A 26,180-nucleotide genomic window follows, 5' to 3' on the forward strand; every position below is an offset into this window, starting at 1 on the left:
AGCCATAACAATATACTTCCATTTCTCTTCTCCCAGTCTTTATGCTATTGTTGTCAAATTGTACTTAAACATATATTAGAAACACCATAATGCATTGTTGATAGTTTCATTTAAAGAGTTACTTTTCTTCTAAAGAGATGTGAATAATAAAAAATCACATACATGTAGTTACCACTTCTGGAGTTCATTCCTTTGTGTAGATTTGCATTTCCATCTGGTATTACTTTCTTCCTTGCCTAAACAACTTTTAAAACAAACAAACAAATAAAAAACAAACAAACACAACACATCTCTTGTAGTGCATTTCTGTTGGTGATGAATTCTTTGAGCTTTTCTATGTCCAAAAAAATCCTTAATTCACCTTCATTTTTGAACGGTATTTTCACTGTGTATAGTATTCAAGGTTGATGGTTCTTTCCTTTCAGTACTTTAAAGATGTTGCTCCTCTGTCTTCTGGCTTGGACTTTTCCAACACGAAATCCGCTGTCATCTTTATCTTTGTTCCACTCTATGAAATGTGACTATCTTCTCTGGCTACTTTTCAAAGTTTCTTTTTATTACTGGTTTTGAGCCACTTATATTATGATGTGCCCTAGTATAGATTTGTGTTTCTTGTGCTTTGGGCTTATTGAGTATCTTAGTTTCATGGGTTTATAGTTTTTACCAAGTACAGAAAATTCTGGGCCATTATCTCTTCAAATAATTTTCTGTCCCCCTGGAATGCAATTTCAGCACTAACTATGCAAAGTTAGTGCAGATTTCACAGGTTAAGGGCACAGTCCCCCACAAGACTCCTCTCACTTCAGACACCAGCCATAACTCTGGGGTTCCCAGGCTACCCATACTTCTGACTAACTGGCCATGAATTTGGGGGTTTCCATTATCCTCTGAGGTTCAACAACTTGCCCAAATGACCCACAGAACTGGGGACAGTAATATATTATGATTACTATTCTATTATAAAGGATACAAATGAGGACCAGCCAAATAAGAGATGCACAGGGCAAGGTCTGGGAAGGTCTAAAATGTGGAGCTTCTGTGTCCTCAAGATGTGTCACCCTCCTAGCACATTACCATGTATCGTTAACCAGGGGGAGCTCAATTGTGCTTCAGTGTCCAGACTTTTTAATTGGGTTTCATTATGTAGACATGATTGATTGAATCACTGGCCACACGACTGAATTCAATCTCCAGGCTCCCTGCCTCTTTGGAGGTCACGCTGATATCACCTGCCTGAAAGTCTCAACCTGTAATCACATGGTCGGCCTTTCTGGCATGAGAAGCCCTCATCCTGGAACTATACAGGGGCCCACGATGAGTCACCTCATTTGTATAAACTCAGGCATGGTCCCAGGAGCCCACCATGAAAAACAAAGACACTCATCATTTGGGAAATTCCGAGGCTTTAGAAGTTCCGTCCTAGGAAACTGCGACTAAGACCTGACAAATTCTTTATCTAACAACATCCTCTCTTCCATTTATAAGTATGTTAAGTTGCTTGAAGTTAGGCCCCACAGCTCAACTGATGCTCTTTTCATTTTTCTTTCTTTTTTTATGTCTCTATGTCTCATTTTGGATAGCTTCTATTCTATGTCTTCAAGTTCACTAGTCATTTAATTTGCAATGTTTAATCTGCTGTTAATCTAATCTGGTATATTTTTCACCCCAGACACCTTAGTTTTCATCTCTACGAGTTCAGTTTGGGTCTTTAAAAAAGTATTCAGTTTTTGATATCTGTTTTAATATACTTGTCTGCTAATTTTAACATCTGTGTCAGTTCTGAGTCAGTTTCAATTGATCAATTTTTCTCCTAATCATCAATTGTATTCTTGTTTCTTTGCATGCCTGGTGTTGCCAGCCATTTTGAATTTTACCTTTTTGAGTGCTGGATATTTTTATATTCTTTTATTCTCAAGTTCTGAATAGAATAAATATTTTATGTTCTGGGATGCTGTTAAGTTACTTTGAAAAACCCTCTCATCCTTCTAGATTTTGCTTTTCAGATGTTAGACAGGACTGAGTGCTATCTAATTTAGGGCTAATTATTCCCCACTACTTGAGGCAAGACTCCTATGACTACTCTACCTAAAGTGCCATGTATTATGAGGTTTTCCAGTCTGGCTGGTAGAGACAGATATTAGTCTTGATTGGCCCTGTGTGACTTATGGGTACTGTTCCCTCTAATTTGGGGTAGCTCTTTCTTCAGCTTTGGTTACTTTCCTCACATATATCTGCTGATCAGTACCTCTGATGAATACTCATGGAGGAGTTCTGAAGCTCTTTGGAGTTTTCTCTCTGTGCATTTCTTTCCTCTTTGGTGCTCTGTCCCAAGAATTCTAGCTACTTTGGTCCTTCTAGATTCTCAGCTCTGTCTCCTAAACTCAGGGAGTTCCCTGAACTCTGCCTAGGGTCCCCATCAACACACTGTGGCTTGGAAACTCTCTCAAGGCAATCATAAGGATCACTTTGTTTGTTTACTGTTTCTCAGGAATCACTATCTTTTGTTGCCAGATGTCTGGCACCTTGAAAACCATTATTTTGTATTTCTTGCCTGACGTTTTTGTTGTTTCGGGTAGGAAGGCAAATACAGTCCCAGTTACTCCATTTTGGTCAGAAATGGAAGATCTGGTGATTGTATATGTTAATTTTATTTCCTACTATTTTACTGAATTATTTTATTGTTTTGAGTTTTATCACTGATTCTCTTGGGTTTCCAGGTTTACTGTCACGTCATCTATGAATACTTTACTTCTTCAACCATTCTTATGCCTCTAATTGTTTTCTCTTGTACAGTATAATTACTCTAGTACAATGCTGAACAGTAATGGATATTGTGACATCCTTGCCCTGTCTCTGATCTTAATGGAAATGCCTCTAATGTTTTTCTATACTGGCTTTAGCGCTAGGTATATATATATTATAATCATGTTAAGAAAGTATCTCAAATATCTACTTTCTTGAGCATTTTTTAATGAATGGGTGTTAAATTTTGTCCAAAGTGATTTCAGCATCTATTGAGACAATCATAATTTTTTTCTTAGAAACAACATGTGATATTAAAAAAGATCCTAATACTGAAGCAATCTTGACTTCCTGGAATAAATCCCACCAGGTTGTATGCATCTTTTTAATATTTTATTTATTACTTTTTATTATTAATCATGAATTATATTCATTTGCAATTTTCTTTTTTGTACTGTCTGTACCTGGTTTATGTATCAGTTGTTTCGTAGAAGGAGCTATAGAGTTTTCCTTCCTTTTCAATTCTCTGGAATAATTTATTAAGCATTAGGACTATCTGGTCTTTGAAGGTTTTGTAGAATTCCCTTGTGAAACTACCTGGGCCTGGTGCTTTTTGTGGGGTAGTTCCTTAATAAAGATCTCTACTTCTTCTAAGGAAATTACTTTGTTAAGCTTTCTAAATAAAATGGGGTTGGGCTTCCCTGGTGGCACAGTGGTTGAGAGTCCACCTGCTAATGCAGGGGACATGGGTTCAATCTCTGGTCCGGAAGGATCCTACATGCCACGGAGCAGCTGGGCCCGTGCGCCACAACTACTGAGCCTGAGCTCTACAGCCCATGAGCCACAACTGCTGAGCCAATGCACCACAACTACTGAAGCCTGTGTGCCTAGAGCCCGTGCTCTGTGACAGGAGAGGCCACCGCAATGAGGAGCCCTAACGCTGCAGCAAGGAGTGGCCCCCACTCACCTCAACTGGAGAAGGCCCGTGCACAGCAACGAGGACCCAACACAGCCAAAAATAGATAAATAAAATAAATAAAATAAATAAATAAATAAAATGGGGTCAATTTTGGTCAGATGTATTTTCCTAGGAAATTTTCCATTTCAGCTAGGTTTTCAAATTTATTTCCAAATAAATTTGAGGCCTGCAAAATAGTCTTTTATGATTTTTAAAAAATTTCTTCTGTTCCTCCTTGTCATTTCTTATTTTGTCTATTAGTTCTTTCTCCTTTTTCTTGATGAAATTAGTTAATTGGCGGTCTATTTTGTTAATGTTTTCCCCATACCAAGATTTCAACTTATTGAAAGTGCTACTGTTTTTTAAATTCTCTATCTCTTTGGTTTCTGATCATTATTGGAGGTGGGTGATGGGTACATGGGGGTTCAGTAGATCACTCTGCCTGCATTTGTATATGCTCAAAATTATCCATAATAAAAATAAGAGAAATTACATATACACATGGTATAAAATCAAGGAGTATATAAGAACTTATGATGGAAGACCCATTCTACCAACCTACCCCATCCATGCACCTTTAGCCCCACTTCTTTTGAATCATTTATATTTTTATTTCTTTTGCTGCTTAACTCTATAATTAAACATAAAATTTAATTATTATTTAAGTATAATTAAATACTATGTTACAATTACTTTTTTTAATAGGCCTCACTTTTTAAAATTAATTTATTTTTAAAAATTTATTTATTTTTGGCTGTGCTGGGTCTTCATTGCTGCACTCAGGCTTTCTCTAGTTGTGGAGAGCGGGGGTTACTCTTCATTGCAGCGTGTGGGCTTCTCACTGCGGTAGCTTCTCTTGTTGTGGAGCACAGGCTCTAGGCATGTGGGCTTCAGTGGTTGTGGCACATGGGCTCAGTAGTTGTGGCTCGCGGGCTCTAGAGCACAGGCTCAGTAGTTGTGGCACATGGGCTTAGGTGCTCCGCAGCATGTGGGATCTTCCTGGAGGGCTCAAGCCCGTGTCCCCTGCATTGGCAGGTGGGTTCTCAACCACTGCACCACCAGTGAAGTCCCTACAATTACTTTTCTTTATAGCTCTATCAACTTTAGACAATATCTATTATTCTTTGCTAGGGAAGATGAGGGTTTAGCTCATTTAAACTGTCCCACTTTACTCACCTTACCCAATATTTGACATTATGATTTTTAGTTCTTGTATTGGTTATCTTTGTAAACTGCAAATAATCTATTTATACATTTAATTTTCACCCCATTCATCTTAGTGCCTTAATTTCCTTTTACATAGGATGATGATTATAGCACCCCTACCCTTATTTTCTCTTCTCCTTTTTCTCTTTCACATTTTGTTGGCAATATTTTGACTTTTACATTGTTCAGGTTGTTTAAATACTGTTCTGCAACCATAATAAAATTTTCTACAGTTAATCCATAGAGTGACTTTAGGTGTTATACATCAAAATATTTTATGACATTTTGATTATATAAATACTGTTGAATGCTAAGTTAAGCAGCATATAAGGAATGCATTTCATTTCTTATTGGTCCAACATCATGTCCCTTGGGGGCATTCAAAGGAGAATGTTCCAGGCATTGAGGTTAGATGAACTTCCTTTTCTTACCCTCCATCAGTTGTTTATAATCATGTCACATTTCAGTTTGCTTCGTGTTTATACATGACTGTCTTACACAGTTTTTTCATTTTTCAAGGAGTTTCTAATTGCTTTTCTTTAGCTTATTGATACACGATGCTGCATCTTCATCATACTCTCCAGTTTCCCTGTTCTCACATGTAACAACTATCCCCTTTTACCTCCCTTTCCAGAGAAATCCTCCACCTTCTCTATTCTGGACTGGCTGTTCTTCAGTTGCCAACCTGGGACTTTATTTCACTGCTTCTCTGGATCGAATCCACTCTTTCCTGTATCTCATGCATTTCTCTTTTTTGTTTTACTTAATTTGCTGTAGAATATATTCCCGTAACTGCCTAAGAAAACAGGAGATAAACTTTCTGAATTTTTAAATGACTTTATTCTAACCTCATATCCGATTGATAGCTTGGCAGGATGTAGAAATCTGAATTCAAATCCATTTCCCCAATGAGAATCTAATACCATCCTGATTCTTATTCTTATTAAGGTGACCTGGTTTTTCTCTCTGGGGGATTCCAGTGGTTTTCTAAAATTTCAGGAGGACTGGTTTATGTATATCTTTTTTTTTTATTCACTGTGTTTGGCACTCAGAGGCTCCTCTCAACCAGATGATTTATATTCTGTATATTCTGGATCTGTGGGCAGTAACTGGAGGGAACATGAGAGGCTGGGATGGGAGGGTCACATTCTGTTTTTGATCAGATGATGGTTACACAGGCATGTTGTATTTCCTCAAGAAAGGAAACAGGAATCCCAAGGAATCCCACTGGGTTCCTGCTCTCTGGACCCATCCTATCACTCCAGTCTTTCCAATTCTCTCCATCCTGTATTATTTCCTTGATGACTCTTATATTATTTCTTTGATGATTTCCTTCTCTCCATTTTTTCCCTTCTTTCTTCCTCAGATTCCAGTTAGTTAGATGTTGAAATTCTTGAATTGGTCCTTTATGTCTTCTCTTCTGTCTCTCTCTTTCTCCCCCATCTGTGAGTTTGTGTGTGCCAGAGATATCCTTAACTTTAGTTTCCAGGCCTTATGTTGAAATTTAAAATTTTGGCACTTACATTTTAAAATTCAAACAGCTCTTTCTTGTGTCAGCATCTATTCTTGTTTTATATAATCTCCCTGAATATAGTAATTATTTTTTAAAAATGCCTTTTTAGAACAGTTTTAGCCTTCCAGAAAAATTGAGAAGACAGTATAAAGTTCCCATATTTTGCACCCAGATCCCTAATTATTAACATCTTACATTAGCATTTGCTATAATTAATAAGCCAATATTGATACATTATTATTACTATTATTCAAGGCCATACTTAATTCACATTTCCTTAATTGTTACCTAACGTATTTTTTTCTGTTCTAGGATCTCATATTACATTTAGCTGTTGTACCTCCTTACGCTCCTTCCGGCTAAGACAGTTTTTCAGACTTCCCTTCTTTCTGATGATCTTGACAGTTTTGATGAGTACTGGCCAGACACTATCTAGGATGTTCCTCTACTGGAATTTGTCTTAACATGCTCTATTGTTTGTTCATTTGTCAGGCTGCACTTTACATTTGGGAACCAGGTAAGGAGTCAACTGGTCAACTGCTCTGTATACCAGCCTTCAATGATTCCCCATTTCTAATACTTCTCATTAGCTCTGCCAGCTCCAAGTTTACAGCCTCTCTGGGATCCTAACGAGCAGAGTGGAACAGAGTAGCTCACTTCTCCACTGCAGCCCATACACAGCCCCTCATTCCAGGCTGTGGTCTCCTTAGCCTGCTTCTGCTTTCTATCTTCAAGGAATACTACCTATCTTGTATACTGATTTTTTTCCTCCTCTGTTCCTCTATGCCATTCCATTAACTTTCATGGATTTATTCCTTTTAAATATCTATATTTTAACTGGAGGAGTTTGGAAAAGAATGGGAGGAGAATGTATCAGTCTGTCATCTTTTACCAGAAGACTCCATACGTCCACTTCTTATATGAAAATAAAACTTCTCCTTACATTTAAGGGAAAGAAGTAAAAATGTCCACTAACTCATAATTTTGTTGTTTGTTCATAATTCTCTTGGTACAGCTTAATTTATATTCCTGTCAAAGCTTTTATTAAAGCTTCTGATAAAACTCAGTCAAGGTAGGTCCCCATAGGAAAAAGAATTCACCCATATGAACCTTTCACGAAGCAATTATGTGTGGAGTCGGGGGGAGGTTAAGGGAACAAACAAGGGAGTGGAAGGCACCAGGGATGAGCAACAGAAAGATATTGTTACAATCCCTAGGGCCAAAGGGCAAGGGGAGGAACAGAGCTACAGGAGCCCAGTAGGCACTACAACTGTGGAGAAGCGGCCATCCAGCAGAAGCTGTATTATAGAGAAATACATTACTGTGCTGAAGCAAAGAGTTGGGAAAAAATGCTAACTTCTTTCTTTTCTGCCCTCCCACCTCCTGGCGGTGCTATCCATCTGCCAGACCCAACCAGAAGCTATTAGGGGAAGGGGGCCAAAAAGATGCAGTTTGTAGGAGACAGAGCACGGCTGCGAATGGATTGAGCTGGTGAGGGTGAGGGGTGGCTGGAGAACTTTCACAAAACATAAATAGGAACACATAATATTGGATATTATGTATGATGATCTTGATTAAATGTAAGAAACGATTAACAATCCTCATTCCCATGAACACTTTTTAAAGGGGAACAAAAACATGTAGCAGATGAGTCTAAGGATAATCAAGGCTACCATGCAAATTAAGACAAGCTCAAAACCCTGCACACAAAATAAATTACAACCAAACTTCATTTTCTGAACATGTAAAACTGTTCCAACAACTAGAAATCTATGTCATACAGTGTTAGAAGTCAGGATAGTGGTTCCCCTAGGGCAGCAGTGACTGGGAGGGAGCATGAAGAACTTTGGGAGTACTGGTAATTTTTGGTTATTCATCTGGGTGCTAGTTACACAGATGTGCTCACACTGTGAAAATTAATTGATGCACTGTGATTAGTGTATCTTTTTGTGTATGTATGTTGCAATTCAACAAAAATCTATTAAAAAATTCATGGTAGCCACGAATACAACTTAAAAAAAATCTGCACTACATTAATGCATCTTTCTGCCCTTCTCTAGGTATCTTAACTAACAGTAAACAAGGATTTACTAGAACAACTAAAAAAATGATGTGATTCAACAGAAATGAAAGGCAGGTCTCAGCTTCAAGTAATTTGTGAACTACTTAGAAAAATGTAATATTTAAATATGAAATTAAGAATATTAACAAGTAATGTATCAGGCTATGAAGAATGCTATAATAAAAACAGATCCAGTACTGGCATGCAATTGATTCTCATCAGAAGGCCTGGATATAAATATTCCCCAAGTGGGCTCTTTCTGTTGGAGATCTCTTTCTCTTTAACCTTAACAAAGGTCTACTCAACTAGGCCAATTGCCTGGTTTCAGAAGGTGCTTCTGTGACTGCTGTGGGTGGGCAAGAGGAGAGGCTGAGTAAGGCCTCTCTCTTCTGCTTCAGTGGGAGTAGCCCTGTTTTATCTGTTTCATACTATTATCTGTTTATACTATTATCAGTGTTAATTTTCTCTAAACAAAAGGATTTTGCTGCTAAAACAAGCTTGGAAACAACTCGTCTAGAAATCTGACCTCTAAATTTGTATATCTCAGTTGACATATCTCACAGTTGAAAAAATTTTAAAAGCCTCTGAAACTCTAAAAATAAAACCCATTTTTAAAAGGAAATGAAAATTACCTGAAGTAAAGGAACAAAATCATCCTGTTCTAGATAGCTGCAGCTGGGCTTTGCAAGAAGACAGATAAACTTAGAGGCATCATCATGATGGTTACTCAGCAACCTAGAAAAGAAACAATTGCTTAGGAAGCCTGGCTACTATGAACAATGACTACAACATCAATAGTTGGTAATTTCAGTCTGATCTGAAGGCCATTTAGATCAAGAATCAAGTGCTCTCTTTTCAGTGATTAAAAAAAGGAAATTTTTCCATGCTCTTGATTTTGTCAAAGGGCCATCTTAATAAAAGCTCAACAACAAGATGGTACATTATTTTTGTAGAATGCTTCTGAGACCACAGAGTCAACTGAACTAATGCATGTAAAAATACACTTGAAGGAGAATGTCTGCTCAGGTTAGCTCAGGGCATCTGGAACCAGAACTCCAGAGCTGCCCAATAGGAGGGAACACATCTGATGGACTACTACATACCACGTAAGACATGAACTTCTGCTTGTCCAGGTTGGCAGACATGTTCAGGACTAACATGATAGGGGGCTTTTGAAATTAGACTTTGAAGCACCAGGCTTAAGAAGAAAATGAAGGCCCTATTAAATCTTCAAGTTCTAAGAATTCCTCACATCCAACTAATTGCTGGACATTTCCATCTGGATGCTATACTCTGACAGCAAAGTCAAAATAGCGAAAACCAAATTTAAAATCTTCCTCTCAAAGTCATGGATGTCTATTTTTGTTAATGGTGGTACCACTCCAAGTTATCTGGGCTTGAAAATTTGAAGTCATTTTAAACTTATTTCTCTTCCTTATTCTCCACATCCAATTAGTTTCCAACCTTTCTTGCTTTTCTTCCTTAATCATTTACTGAATGCTAATTGTGTGCCAGATACTGTCTGGCCTTGTGAATACTTGAAATACAAAGAAAATAAGACATAGTTTTTTGTTTGTTTGTCTGTTTGTTTGTTTATGTGGTACACGGGCCTCTCACTGTTGTGGCCTCTCCCGTTGTGGAGCACAGGCTCCGGACGCGCAGGCTCAGTGGCCATGGCTCACGGGCCCAGCCGCTCCGGAGCATGTGGGACCTTCCCGGACCGGGGCACAAACCCGTGTCCCCTGCATCGGCAGGCGGACTTTCAACCACTGCACCATCGGGAAGCCCAAGACATAGTTTTGTGCCCTGAAAGGAACTTACAGTCTAGTGAAAGAGCTACACCAATAAGATGTATAATCCTGTATAATGTTATTACAGAAGTAATAAACTCAGGGTGTCATGGAAAGACACAGGAGGACCAGTGAAATTCCCTGAAGAGTTGTGAAGTAGGAAAGTGGACTACTGCAGATCAAGAGGGATGCATCTACAAAGACCTGGTGTGAGCCTGCACAGATTATTTGAGCAGCTGCAAGCACTGGGGTGGTAAGGGAAGGGGACATGAGCATGTAGGATTGGACCCTGGAGGCCCTTTTATGTTAGGTCAGGAAGCCTGGACTTTCGCCTACTCGCAGAAGAATTTTAACTTGGACTGTGACATGACCAGATGTGTTTTTCAAAAATATCAAGCAGAAATCTTTCCAAGGGCCTGAGCATGGATACTGGCAGTGGGAGACGAAGAGAAAGGGGCAAATATGGTTCAAGTGAAAGGAAATGGTAGTTGATAGGTGTGGAGAGGTAAAAGGGGGGAAGTCCATGATGACTCCCAGCTTTCTAACTTAGACCACTAGGTGCTTGGAATTTGGGATGGGAATACTAGAGTCCTAAGGAATATTTCCTCAAAACATTTTAGACAACCATTCCTTCCTTCCTATTTCTGTCTTATCATCAAGTCCAGGGTCTTATTCCTTCATGCTGAGACCTTTAGAAGGGAAGAGGGTCATAACAGGCTTCAGTGTCCATGCAACCTCACATCATGGACAATTCATCATTCTAAAACATTCTTTGATTATATAATTCCCTTTTCCAAAAATGTTCAACAGTTTTCTACCACTTATATGAGTAAGTCTAGATGTCTAAGTTGGGCATTTAAGGCCCTCTTTAATTAGGCTAGAGTCTGCCTATCTCACTACTATGATAAATGAAATGTCCACTCCGGGCAGCTGGCCTGAACCACTCTTCTCTGAGCGTGCTGTGTGCATTCTTGCCTCGGTGCCATTTCTCATGTTGTTTTACTCTCCTAGAATACCACCTCTCCCAACTTTGCTATCTGAACGCTGGCTATTCTTTAAGGTCCAGCTAATAAACTACCTCTTTCAAAAAACCTTCTCTGACAACTAAATTCCTTACTGATCTTTGTACTATTTAATTTGTATGTATTACATACACCATTGTACCACGAACTTTCTTTTATTTCTCTGGCACCTAAAGGGCAGGCAAAGTTATAGCTCTTTTTTTCCCTTAACACTAGATAGACATAGTGACTTTCACATTGAAGATTCTCAAAAAATGTTTGTGATCTAACAGATATACCCTTAACTGACTTCATTTGTGATTATTAAAGCCATAGAATGATCTTTATATTTATTTTCCTTAACATTTTTCAGCATGCTCAGGACCCCCAAAGTTAAATAAATATACATTTCAGAAAAAGATTACTGAAATAGGTGTTGATGGGAATCACCTCTTAGGAAAGAAAATGGGTGGGATGATCACAACAAAAGGCAGTGAGGTATAGCACCACTAAGTACAAACTGCACAGACACTGACAGATGAGAGACTCTCTAAGAGGGAAAAGTCAAATCAGGTATGGCCTTTTGCGATCAGAAGCATGAATCAGAGAGAAAAGGTGAATTCTGATTCTCAGCCAATGCTAGTGGCTGGTGAACTCTATAAGGCAGGAGAGAAAGAGATTAAAAAAAGTCGTGAAAGCTGGAGAAAGAAGGTAAACATAGCTATCCTAAACTATCATCCAGAGCTCTTAGGATGAAATATTGTTTTGTTAGTCGAAAAATGACACTTTGACATGAAAAGGTAAGAGGAAGTAAAGCATAAAAAAGCTGGGACAATATTACTGACTCTGTGTAACAGGAGCTCTGTCACAAAGCTGGTAAACTGGGAACTCAAAAAGAAAAGCTGTGGAGCAATGCCTTTCCCCTAAAAATGTCTTGACTGCAAGAGAAACAGATGTCAAAGTACAGATATGAAATGGGCAGCAGAGCAGGGAAGGGGAGCAGAGGCAGGGGAACAAGAGTCTGTTAAGGTGTTCATGCTCAAACCACTCAGAGGAGGGCTCAGAAGCCTCCACCCCATAAACACTGGGACAGGAGGCAAACTATTTCCTGTTTTGCTGTTAACTTTTGTATTTGACTTTCCCCCCAAGATTATATAGAGCCTATTATTGGAGCAAGTCAGCATGTGTATGTATATGCCAATATGTTTTAATTCTGTGTCATTATCTGCCAGTTATTTTGTTTTTAATTTTTTTTAATTTATTTTTTGGCTGCACGTGGGCTTTCTCTAGTTGTGTTGAGCAGGGGCTACTCTTTGTTGCGGTACGCAGGCTTCTCCTTGCGGTGGCTTTTCTTGTTGTGGAGTATGGGCTCTAGGCACGTGGGCCTCAGTAGTTGTGTCACGTGGGCCCTAGAGCGCACGGACTTCAGTAGGTGCGGCGTGCGGGCTGTAGGGCACACGGGCTTTCAGTAGTTGTGGTGCGTTGGCTCAGTAGTTGTGGCTCGTGGGCTCTAGAGCGCAGGCTCAGTAGTTGTGGCGCACAGGCTTAGTTGCTCCGCGGCATGTGGGATTTTCTTGGGCCAGGGATTGAACCCGTGTCCCCTGCACTGGCAGGCGGATTCTTAACCACTGAGCCACCAGGCAAGTCCTGCCAGTTATTTTTTTGTATGTATACTTGGACCCAAGTCACTTTATGCAAAGGGTACAATTTGTAAAAAATTATAAAAATAAACACATGTCTTCTTTAAGGTCAGTGTGGTAATTCAAACCATCCTGCTTAGTTGCTTTGTCTCCCAAAATAGCCATACTTGAGTCTCCTTTAAAGCACGCATTTTAAGTGCTGAGAAAGGAGCTCCCGCTAGAGGGTGCTCCAGTCGTTATAGTATCTGGCCAGAAAAGAAAGCTTTGATACAGACATCAGTTATCTGTTCACAGAATTTAAAAAAAATTTTTTTTAATGAAAAAAGACAGGGACAGTTACTTATGCTGTATAACTTCATAAACAGTGTCCTACAGCAACTGAAAATGAAGACTTGTGCTTCAAGTCCTTTTGCCTTTTGCCTTTGCAGAAATAATCTCTTTTCCTTAGAGATAAAGTGAAAATGATTCATCTCAATAAAGGAATATAGCTGTTGCGGGTGCCGCTGCTCTGTCCACCAACAGAAATGTCCACCCTATCCCGGTGACATGAAGTCTAAGACAAAAAAACTGCTGTTACTTTCCTTAATATTATGCAGTTAACTGCCGATAAACAAGTTGATTACTAGTTTTTCTTTGATAGTCAGCCTCAGGCTCACAAACATAGGGTCCTAGCATATTCAAAGTAACTTAGAATGTAAGTAGTTATAGTTCTTCTCTATGGCTCTAATTTTTTATAGAATGAACTACTCCCCCCACCCCTTTTTAATCTCCTAGCTTCTTCAACACGTTCTCTGAAATAATAACTTACTTCTTGCTGCTTTCCCAGATTGTTAGATGGCTTTTGCCAACAATGCTGAACCCAATGGCTGAAGATACCCAGGACAAGAGCTGTGTAACATCCCTATTCTTTCTAACCCTTGTTCACACTCCACCTGAGGCATTTTTCAGGCCCTGGCACCTACCAGGGGGAGAGAAGCTAGCTGAATGAAAGCTAGAACATCTACACATTTCAAGATCTTCAATTCTGCTACTGTTATACACTGATTTCTAATAACAACAATAATAATTAATAATAGACAAGCAGACCACCCAGCTGAAGTCCTGGCTTTACTGGTAGGGAAAGGAGAGGGAATCCAAGCTGACTCCCCTATTGTTCAGGCCCTTGGCTCTATTTTCTTCCCTCAGGTTCTAGGGTGCCAGAGACAGCCAGAATGGCAAATGCCAATTCTTTTACTGGTTTACTCCTAATTAGTGCTTTTTTGCTAATTCTAGACTCCAAGGAGTTCTTCTTTTACGACTACACACACAAAAATTTTTTTTTAATATTTTTATCTAGCTGTTTCCTATTTGCTATAGGAGAGGTGGAATGGTGACCATGGCCCTGACTTTGGAGGGTCATCCTGCTGGTGTATGAGGAGTGGTTCTAGTCCTAGGGCCATTCTAGTCCTTGGTATTTGAACAACTTAGAACTATTCCCTGTAACAAAATGACTAAAATTCACCTGGAAAACATGAAGCATTTATAACTTTTAGCTTTGATGTCGTTCTTTAAAAGAAGTCCATTAACTGGTAGTCTTATATCCCCTGATCACTTTAGTTCTATTGTAATGCAAGAAGAACTTGGTGAACTCAACTTGCTGCTAGATTTTTCAAAATAAGAATACAGTTATTCATCACCTATTATGTTCTCAAGCATTATACTACTAAGGGCTTTGAGGTGGCATGAAAGAATCAGAAGAATCTGTAAGCTGAATTTTGCTGCTATTATATGTTGATTTTAAATAATGATGATGATGATAGTGACATCAGGTGAACAGCATTTCCCAATAGTTCATCAGGAAGGGTATCTAGCCCAGAAAAGATGAGAAGAGCATATTTAAAGAAGGCTGATCAGTTAAAAGAGGTAGAAGGGGCATGCTATAACAGTCTCTTAAATTGATAAATATATCAAGAAATAACTTCTAAAGAAGAAAGAAGGGAGAAAAAAATAAAAGAGAGAAGAAAGTTGGATTTGAGTTCAAGAAAACTTGTCAGGATGTTAAAATCCAGGAGTATCTTGATAGATGTACTGTTCCTTTGTTCCTTAACTGGAGCTTTCAAAAAGTAGTAACTAAAATCTACTAGAATTCAGCTATTTTTAAGAAATCAACTACATACAATTCTAAATTTGATCACATGAGAATGGAAGCATGTGACATGTGTGGTCTGCTCCCCTTAAAGGAGCATTTATGTCACTGCTGCAAGAGTCAAATACTAAGACTCAAATTGTTAACAAGTGAAAATAAGAAACTACCAAATAGTTATTAAAGAAGTATTTCTGAAGGTCTGTTTTACTGATTAGAGACGTAAGATAAAGGCTTAGGGAAAGAATTTGTGTGTGGGCATAATAAGCTGAGTCACTGAATTTTACTTGTTGAAACAAAGGATAAGGGGAAAATTAATAAATGAGTAAAATAAGTGACTTTTATAAAGCATGTCATGAGGGCCAGACAATTCCTTGCCCAGCCCCAGAGTAACTGCTCTCATACTTACTTTCTCCACATGGCAATGAATGACTGGGCTGACACAAATCCTGTCCTCTCTCCCCCTGCAGCCCTGAACATGGGGGTTTTCCAATAAAGAGGACAGCCACAGACCTGCAAATAAAGCACAAATACAGTGTAAGCCAAGGGGTAGTGAAGAGATGACATGACCAAAGAAAGGGCCTTTGTGGCTTTTACCCTTCATGCCACAGTGGACAGAAGGGCCCTTGGAGGAGCAAAACTGGGGCAGAGGCAGATACATCAGCTGGGGTAGATTCAGCAAGACAGAGGGGAAACAAAATAAGAAGATGACATGTTTAATGAAGAAAATGAAAATCCATTTGCCTTTTCTTCAAGTGCATTTATAGTGATGTTTCTTTCCCCTAACCTGTAAAAGCAACCAGTCTCCCTCCCTTCCTACCACTCTTACATCATATATTTTCTACCTTTAGGAAAAAAAAGAAGTGACTGAACATCCTGGTTGTATATGCCCTTCCCCCTATGGCAGGAAAATACAGCCACCTTTATTGCTCACTCACTTGGTGTCAATACACTCTATCACCTCCCTCCCTCTCTCTCCTTTGCTTATTGTGTTATTAAGCCCCAGGTGCAAAAAGAACCAGAAAAGCCTGGACTGTTCAAGAAAACAGCTATAAATCTATTTAAATGGATACAATTCAGGTGAAAGCTGAAAGGCAAAAATTAAAATGCTATTATTTATTTAGAAGATACCACAAATGACTACATATTATAAAAGCCTTAGAAAGAATTAAATACAATACCCTAAAAGATAAAGATTTTTTTCTCCTCAATAAAAAAGCTCTTTCTTTCAATTAAGAAAAATTATTCTTATACTCTTATAAGAGACAGTCTGTACCAAATTAACCTGCTTTTTTTCTAGAGGGAAAATTCTTCCAAGTAATAATAATATCTAAATATTAGCAGAGAAATAGTCTCTAAATGATCCCAATTTTATATATACACATAAAATGTATTCCCAAATCTGAAGCTCTTCAGAGAGTCACATCTTGTCATTGGATAAATATATTCTTATTCATATTAGATATAGGATCTGTTGAGCCTTATTCTACAAAGGGAAGCTTCCCCTCTGACAGATGACTGGATGTGAACCCACAATAGGCTGAAGTGAAGCTGCTCCTGATGTGAGGCCTCAGTGCATGGGGGATCCCCACAGAAGCCTGCATAGTACCTCATCTGAGATCAGTTATGCTGAGAGAATGCCCAGGGCTGCTGGGTTCATGTCAGAGATAAGGATATGGATGGTGAGATTCAGGCCAAGGAAGGTAAGTACAGGGCAGAAATGAGATTGCTTCTGCCAGGGCCACTAAAGCATGTTCTGCAAGCAGGATGGAATTTAAGATTTCTTAAGTCCAGAGGTCAAATACCTCCACTGAGGTCAAGAATGAGGGAAAGGTGTTGCTTAGCAAACAAATGGATTTTGTTTATTGTATAAATTATGACTGCCAAGGTACAAAACTTACAATTAACATACTTTGGGTGGAAACTGTCAAATCCACTTTCCCCAATCCCAATCCTTCCTTTCATGCAGAATGGTGGTTTGCCAAGAAAATGCTCTTAAATATGACAGGCTGTTGGTAACTGCTGGAAAATTTGAAAGAATAGCCTGTATTATGGAGGTGGGGGGTGCAGAGCCACAAAAAGGGAGAAAATACAAGGAGAGACTGGAACTGGCTTGCCAAGGTGCTTGAAACTCCCACCACTAGAGCCACTACGGATTTTTCAGAATTGGAAGGGATCAGGAATCTTCTAGTTCATCCTTGGGAAGTGGTCACCAGCTCAGCGAAACACTTCCAGGGACTGTGCACTTACTATCTCCAGTGGGGCTACTTCCACTATTAAAAACTTTCGTTTCCTTAGATTACAGTCTTTTATTCAGAAGACTCCGGTTAAAATGTGTACACATCAGCTCATAAAGAGTAGTAAATCACTGGGATTAACATTTACAAATTTTTTATGACCCAAAGGCAGAATCCTAAGAGATAAAGTACAGAATAGATATGTTTTGAAGTAGATGGGAAAGGGCTGACTTGTTTTTCTTGTAGTGGGTCACCCTGAGCAGCCAAAGGTTGGGCAACATGAGGGTATCGGGCCCTTGGAGAAAATGCCAAAAGAAAAAACTGGAAGGGCAGTGGATGGCAAGGGCTTCAGACAATACACTTTGACCATTTTTTAAAAATGTATGGCTGGCCTGCATCTGCTTAAAAACAAAGGATTAAGATAAAGAGAGTGAGCAAATAGCCAAAGCAATCTTGAGAAAGAAAAATGGAGCTGGAGGAATCAGCCTCCCTGACTTCAGACTATACTACAAAGCTACAGTAATCAAGACAGTATGGTACTGGCACAAAAACAGGAACATAGATCAATGGAACAGGGTAGAAAGCCCAGAGATAAACCCACACACACATGGTCACCTTATTTTTGATAAAGGAGGCAAGAATCTATAATGGAGAAAAGACAGCCGCTTCAATAAGTGGTCCTGGGAAAACTGGACAGCTACATGTAAAAGAATGAAATTAGAACACTCCCTAACACCATACACAAAACATAAACTCAAAATGGATTAAAGACCTAAATGTAAGGCCAGACACTATAAAACTCTTAGAGGAAAACAGGCAGAACACTCTATGACATAAATCACAGCAAGATCCTTTTTGACCCACCTCCTACAGAAATGGAAATAAAAACAAAAATAAACAAGTAGGACGTAATGAAACTTAAAAGCTTTTGCACAGCAAAGGAAACCATAAACAAGACGAAAAGACAACCCTCAGAATGGGAGAAAATCTTTGCAAATGAAGCAACTGACAAAGGATTAATCTCCAAAATTTACAAGCAACTCATGCAGCTCAATATCAAAAAACAAACAACCCAATCCAAAAATGGGCAGAAGACCTAAACAGACATTTCTCCAAAGATATACAGATTGCCAAAAAACACATGAAAGGATGCTCAACATCACTAAACATTAGAGAAATGCAAATCAAAAGTACAATGAGGTATCACCTCACACTAGTCAGAATGGCCATCATCAAAAAAATCTACAAACAGTAAATGCTGGATAGGGTGTGGAGAAAAGGGAAGCCTCTTGCACTGTTGGTGGGAATGTATATTGATACAGCCACTATGGAGAACAGTATGGAGGTTCCTTAAAAAACTAAAAACAGGACTACCATATGACCCAGCAATCCCACTACTGGGCATATACCCTGAGGAAACCATAATTCAAAAACAGTCATGTACCACAATGTTCACTGCAGCTCTATTTACAATAACCAGGACATGGAAGCAACCTAAGTGTCCATCAACAGATGAATGGATAAAGAAGATGTGGCACATATATACAATGGAATATTACTCAGCCATAAAAGAAACGAAATTGAGTTATTTGTAGTGAGATGGATGGACCTAGAGTCTGTCATACAGAGTGAAGTAAGTCAGAAAGAGAAAAACAAATACTGTATGTTAACACATATATATGGAGTCTAAAAAAAAAGTGGTTCTGAAGAAACTAGGGACAGGACAGGAATAAAGATGCAGACATAGAGAATGGACTTGAGGACACGGGGAGGGGGAAGGGTAAGCTGGGACAAAGTGAGAGAGTGGCATTGACATATATACACCACCAAATGTAAAATAGATAGCTAGTGGGAAGCAGCCGTATAGCACAGGGAGATCAGCTCGGTGCTTTGTGACCACCTAGAGGGGTGGGACAGGGAGGGTGGGAGGGAGATGCAAGAGGGAGGGGATATGGGGATATATGTATACATATAGCTGATTCACTTTGTTATACAGCAGAAACTAACACACCATTGTAAAGCAATTATACTCCAATAAAGATGTTAAAAAAATTTTTTTTTTAAATTAAGTGGGTTTCTTGCAGACAAAAAAATAAAAGATAAAGGGAGTCAGAGATCAATAAGAACCTAAAAAAAAAAGTAAATGATATCAACCTGAGTGCAACAGAATAGAAACTTTTATAACAAAGGAGAGAACAAGCTCATGTCAAGGCTTTTTACAAAGGAAAAGACTGGATGACAAGTGAGGAAGTACAAGACGTGCTGAAAATGGGTTTAGGAAACTGAGGTTTAGAGGAGGAGGAAAGAGTCAGCGTTGCTGGAGCAAAGAAAGCTTGACTGACACCTATAATTAAATCTAAAAATGGCCCAACAACATAAAGAACTGAAAGCAAGGTTGTCTAATGATACACAGGAAGAGATGATCACCCAATATTTGTAATGTTCTTTAACATTTTTAAAATGTCTCACGCCCATTATTTCATTTGGCCCTGACATGATCCCATACAGAAGAGGGTGGGTATTTTTATCCAGTTCTGCAGATGAAGAAAAAAAGGTACAGAGAGGCTAGCTTACAGGCCACAGGCATGATGGGTCAAGATGGTACTGTATCAGCCAATTAGAGGAGCTGGAGGGCTTTGTTCGGTTCAGAAGACTTTCATTCTTTTCTCTCAACTTTCTCTTAGAGGCTAAAACTCAGTGGTGACAAATACTTCCCTTGCTGTTCCTCAGTTTCTGTTCCTATGCTTTTTTTTTTTTTTTTGTGGTACACGGGCCTCTCACTGTTGTGGCCTCTCCCGTTGCGGAGCACAGGCTCCGGATGCGCAGGCTCAGTGGCCACGGCTCACGGGCCCACCCGCTCTGCAGCATGTGGGATCTTCCCGCACCGGGGCACGAACCCGTGTCCCCTGCATCGGCAGGCGGACTCTCAACCACTGCGCCACCAGGGAAGCCCATCCTATGCTGCTTTTGCTCCTTTTAGATTCATTCTCTAGTCATTTCTTCTCCATTACTACTTAAAGCTGTGGAAAAAAGTACAAACTACACACTGAGAATTTAATCAGAAATGGACATTAATCTCTCCACACTGTTTGAGGTTGAAGATGAATGAGCTAAACTTCACCAACAGATGCAGATTTCATAAACAGAGTTTTCTTTGCACTTAAAAAACAGACCCCAGTCTCTACAGCTACACTTAAGCATCATGGAGAGTAGACTGTAAACTCAAGCTGGGCTTCCAAGTAGCTTTATAAGAGAGAGATTTTTCTCTTTTCTTTTGATGTGGACCATTTTTTTTTTTTTTTTGCGGTATGCGGGCCTCTCACTGCTGTGGCCTCTCCCGTTGCAGAGCACAGGCTCCGGACGCGCAGGCTCAGCAGCCATGGCTCACGGGCCCAGCCGCTCCGCGGCATGTGGGATCTTCCCGGACCGGGGCACGAAGCCGTGTCCCCTGCATCGGCAGGCAGACTCTCAACCACTGCACCACCAGGGAAGCCCTGATGTGGACCATTTTTAAAGACTTTATTGAATTTGTTACCATATTGCTTGTTTTATGTTTTGGTTTTTTGGCTGTGAGGCATGTGTGATCTTAGCTCCCTGACCAGGGATCGAACCCGCACCCCCTGCATTGGAAGGCAAAATCTCAACCACTGGACCACCAGGGAAGGTCCTCCAAGTAGCTTTATAAACTATAAGAATCCATAAAAACGTTCATTTATTGCTCTGACCACATCCTCCTTTGTTGTCCCCCAGGGGTTGTCTTCTCCTTTCCTATAGCCAACCTGTCGTGAGAACACAAGCACACGAGGGTCAGTGATACAGGCACTGCCAAAGGATGAGGACGGTCTGTAGAGCAAAGAACGGTGGAAAGTAAGACTGATTTAGTGAGTGCTAAAAGACTGGCTGTAGCCAAGGAAAAGCTGGATTACATGAGCCTAGCTAACTGGAAGACATGATTAAATGAATTTTTTAAAAAATAAATGATTTTAAGAATAAAGAGACAAAATCCAATAAAACGAGCTGATACAATACTTCCAAGGTCATTATACACACATCCTCATCTTTATATGCAATGTTAGTTTTAACTTTTTAAAAGTATGAGCAGTTCACCTTGCTATCTGAGCTGACAATTAAGGTCTAAGAGCAGTGAACACAAATGCTTGGCACCCCTGAATGGAAGTTAGGGCTATAATCAAGTACAATTCAGACAAGTTAATCAGACATGTATGTGTATACTGGCTATTGTGCCACATGATAATTTGGTATAAACAGTAAATTGTCACGTAAATGCCTGTTACTGTGGCTACTAAACAAAATAGTTTTCTTTTTAAACTTCTCTATGTTGTCAGCTTCAACACTGGCAGTTTTTCCTGATGCCACCTACAGATTGATCCTCACTGCCTGTAAATAGGAAAGTCCTCCCTCTGACTCCCCAGCATGTAAACCCCTTCCCTGACTTGACTACGCTCTCTCCTACACTTCTCGTGACCATGTGGAGTCCTCAGGCTCTCTGCTCTCCTCTCACTGTGCATTCACTTTGGAGTGCTGGCGGCCACTGAGCCACAAGCAGGGCAGGGCTACCACCAGCCAGGTGGGAGAGCCAGAGCAGGAGGGTGGAGGCAGCACAGCAGGAAGGCTCCTCAGTCAGGCGCTGGGAATACTTAGAGGAAGGTCGACCCAGAGACCTTCAAGACAGAGCAGTCTGCAGGTCTCTGGCAGTGAGGCACTAGTCACTGATTGGCTCTCCAGATGTGGGGAGCCCAGCAGACCACCGGGGAACTACCATGTCCTGCAATCTGCAGTCTCTCCTGTTTGCCTGCCCGAAGTGGTCCATGAAACCTCATGTCTCTCTCACACAAATTGTTACCATGTTAGACATACCCTGTTTGGCATTTATGCGATTAACATGTTATCTCCAAATTAGACTTCATTCATCCTTGCTAAATTCTATCTTTTGGATTTAGATTCATCATTCTAGCCCACTCAGATAATTTACCACTTGATTCATAAAATAGTCATCTCTCAAAGCTTGGGGTAAGAAAATGCCAATGTCCTGAAATAACTTATAACTTATTTGGGTGGATATAGCTCGGAAGTCAGTTGATGGTATGTTAGCATACGTCCAGGGGAGATAGGGTAGAAACAGCACGATGCAGGAGTCAGAGGACATGTCTCCTGACATGGACAAACTCTGTGACTTCACGTACATACTTGTAGGACTTCAGTTTCCTCATATGTACAATAGAGGAGAAGCAGGTGAGCTCTTACTTCTGGAATGAAAGAGGTTGTTTTTCACTAGAAACATTCTAAGGGGTCAAAAAGCAAGTTCTAAGATTGGGGGGGTGATGAAAAAAGGAATAAAAAAAGGATTCTTTTTCACTTCCCTTAAAATCACTTTACTTACAAATTATTTAACAGCAGTAACAAATGTTCTGAGGTTAGAGGTAGGAGAGAAGATGGGACATGACAGGGCAGGGGTTCAGGGACATCTCTCAGGACACAATGGAAGCTAGGTCTTAGAGGATGGGTGATGTGGGAGTGGCAGAGTGGAAGCCCACTTTGGAGGGGAGAACTATGAGAGCCCAAATGCAGAGGCAAGCCTGTGGGAGGGCAGGTGGGTCAGGCCCATGCAGGGAACAGTAGTTTGGGTTTTATCCTCAAAAGTGGTAGTCTTCAAACTTTCAAATATTATTCCTGAAAGCAGAGGAAGGATTCCCAGTGGAAGGGTGCATGGGGTCTTGGGAACTCCCACTTGGTGTCTAGTTGTCCACATGCAGCCCTTAGCCTACTAAAGCCCCTCTGTCTCTTGAAGCACAGCTTGAGACCACTGCTAAATCCTGAGGTATGATCTGACTCTTCAGTATACATGCATCATAAAAACAGAACCCAAACGAAACAAAGCACTCCTACAGATGGTAGGAATCCCTGAATATTGCTGAGCTGGGGAATGACATGATCAAATATAAACTGATGATTATGCTCAGTAGTAACTGTTCTAGGAGGAGGCTGGAGGTATAGAATCCATTACTAAAGATATTACAGTAGTCTTAGCATTAGGGACTAAGACCTTAAATTAGAAGCAGTTGGATATATTGAAAAGTATCACAGACTTGCTTTCTAGTGGCAAATCCATTTATTTCTGAGAAGAATTACAGTGTTGAGCTGGCCTAATTGTTCCTTGTCTGGCTTCAGGGCAAGGTGTTACGATCAATGAATGAGAACAAAAAAGAGAGATTTGTATTCAACACAAGGGAAATTTTTCTAACAAGGAAGGCTAATGATGGAACAGGCTGCTTGACAAGGTAGTGAGTTTCCTGTCACTGAAGGCATTCAAGCAGATAATGGATTTATGTGTTGGTGATGCCATGGATGGAATTCCTGTATTAAATGGGAGGATGGACTAGGAAACCACTAAGGCTTTTTTCAAACTTAAGAGTTCCATAAAGTAGAACCATAGCTAATACATCAGTATCAAATACATTTTTCCAATATGGAAAAAAAAGGTCTATGTATGCTTACAAACAGAGAGCAAGGAGGCAATAAAGAGAGGGAGATTGGGATTGCTAGAGAAAGGGAGATTATACGTCATTTAGTAGTTATATTACCTTTGCAATTTTTCCCATTTCATAAATGTCCGCTTTCTGATCTTCAATATCCATGAAAGCAGTTTCAATTCTGCTTAGAGTCTGTTCATGATTACTGCAGGCATCGGGGAGTCCTTCAGGGAAGTAGAACCGTGGAATGTTTATGGATAATGTTGCATTCACAACATTATTCACATGAGGAACAGGGGAGAGAGGTCGGGGACTACTTGCAAAGGTGGCTGGAGGTGGAAGTGGTGTTCCAGGTTTCTTTTCTGGTTTATTTTGAATCTGGAAAGAAAATATGATTATGAGACACAAATATTCTAAACAGTATATATTACTGGAAAGTCCTCACCAGTAACAGGAAGCTGGGTATAAATACAAGAAACCACAATTAGAAGCAGTACAGATGAAGAGCTCACTCAACTATGGACAGGGGTAAGCATGCTCTGAAGGAATGCTTATCTACACTGAATCAATCAGTACATTACTCATCTGTCAATACTAGAGTCTACATAGATTTGTGCTTAAAAAATCCTACAGTACATTTTCCCACCAGTGATGAGCGAGACATTTAAGAGCAAGGTCAGTTGACATATTAAGGACCTTAAGGTGAATTCTCAGTCTGTTGGACCTGGATTAGTAAATTCTTCTTGAAAACTGTTCTTGGTGTTTCTATGCATTTCTACCTGTCCTTCAGTAAGCAAACAGAATGAGTTCTTTTTAAATATGTAGATCTAAAATGTATTGTGGGGGCTGTCCTTCTACCTTCTTCCCTAGTTTGACTTTATCTAGGTAAAATCACTGCTAGTCCCTGATGCAAAGAAAGTCTTTGTTAAGAAAATTAAAGCATTTTAGTTTTAGAATGTCTTCTACCAGGCTGACTGACTTGCCACCAGAGGCATGCTATTTTTTGAGATACACAATTCTCTCATTTTTAGTATACTCTAATAGATAAGGATCATGGTCATTAATTTCACCACAGCCAAACTCTCTTTACAGTTTATTAATTCTTTAATAGTTTATATCATTCCTTTTTCCAAAAAGGATTTGATGTGGTGTACCATAAAGAGACATAGAAAGGACAGTATTAAAAGGTTGGGGGGCAACAGGGAGACTAAGAGTAACCATGATTTAGGGAAAGGGGAGGGGAGGTACACTAATATTCAGGTAGAAGTTTATTTTAGCAATGAAGACTAAATTTAGTTCTGAGATTCATAATAGAAAAAGCAAAAAAGATTCCATGAAGATTTTCAGAGTTTAATTTCTATTCTTAATTTTGACCAAATTATCTATCAAGGCTCATGAGCATGGCATTATTAAATGCTACGTAAAGTATGAAAGATGGACATGACTAGCTAAATTTATTTTAAATTCACTGTGAACACAAAATATTACTCGAGTGTTCTTCTTCCTTAAATTATATCCTAACGCCATTCCTAAAGTCTGAACAATGATTTATCAGTATGAAGTAGATCTGAACATCATATTCCCTTTTGACATATGGACTTATAACATGATTTTTAAATTCAGGGTAAAAATTTTAGCTACCTTTGAAAAGCATAAGTATTATAGGAAGACAGGCTTCATTCATATAAATATGTGATAAATATGATTTAATCTCCTACTTTTATTAAACACGGCCCATTTCTCATGTTAATATCTGACATTAATACAGAGTGGAATCTGCTCATATATTAATACTGTTGGGGATACGAAGGCCAGTTGGTCACACCAAGCCTTTGCTGCAGTATCAGGATATCACTCATATAAAGCAATAGTCAAGGAAGACATTGCAGAGGGAAGTGATGCCAATGAAATATGAAAAACTTAACAAAAATCAGTGATGGCTTACTAGCTCTGTGACCTCAGGAAAGTTACTTAACCTTTTAGAATTTCAGTAATAAAACAGATTAATTTCCTTTAATCCTTACAGATTAATTTCCTTTAATCCTCACAACAACCTTCTTCTTGGAAGGTTGTTGTGAGGATTAAAGGAATTACAGGATGTAACATAGGGAAGAGGCTCAAGACTGTGCTGGGCAGAGATATATCTTATTTAAGAAAATGAGTCACAAGGCCAAAGGGTGGGGTTCTCAAAAGATTAAACACAGGGCTTCTCTGGTGGCGCAGTGGTTGAGAGTCCGCCTGCCGATGCAGGGGACACGGGTTTGTGCCCCGGTCTGGGAAGATCCCTCATGCCGCGGAGCGGCTGGGCCCGTGAGCCATGGCCGCTGAGCCTGTGCATCCGGAGCCTGTGCTCCGCAACGGGAGAGGCCACAACAGTGAGAGGTCCGTGTACCGCAAAAAAAAAAAAAAAAAAAAGAT

General features: G+C 39.7%; 1 protein-coding gene across 5 annotated transcripts in view; it reads right to left on the reverse strand.

Annotated features, from left to right (window-relative positions):
* PPP2R3A (protein phosphatase 2 regulatory subunit B''alpha) overlaps nucleotides 1–26,180 on the reverse strand; it is a 221,725-nt gene that overhangs the window by 112,072 nt on the left and 83,473 nt on the right. For all 5 annotated transcript variants that reach the window (XM_029213677.1, XM_029213675.1, XM_029213673.1 and 2 more), the window contains 3 exons: nucleotides 23,874–24,140; nucleotides 15,444–15,547; nucleotides 9,114–9,216 (listed from right to left, as the gene is read on the reverse strand). In XM_029213677.1, coding sequence (XP_029069510.1) covers nucleotides 9,114–9,216; nucleotides 15,444–15,547; nucleotides 23,874–24,140 — 474 coding nt within the window. The remainder of the gene's footprint in view (nucleotides 1–9,113; nucleotides 9,217–15,443; nucleotides 15,548–23,873; nucleotides 24,141–26,180) is intronic.

This window comes from Monodon monoceros, unplaced genomic scaffold (assembly GCF_005190385.1).
Source record: "Monodon monoceros isolate NGI ecotype Baffin Bay Population unplaced genomic scaffold, NGI_Narwhal_1 Super_Scaffold_11, whole genome shotgun sequence".
NCBI lineage: Eukaryota > Metazoa > Chordata > Mammalia > Artiodactyla > Monodontidae > Monodon > Monodon monoceros.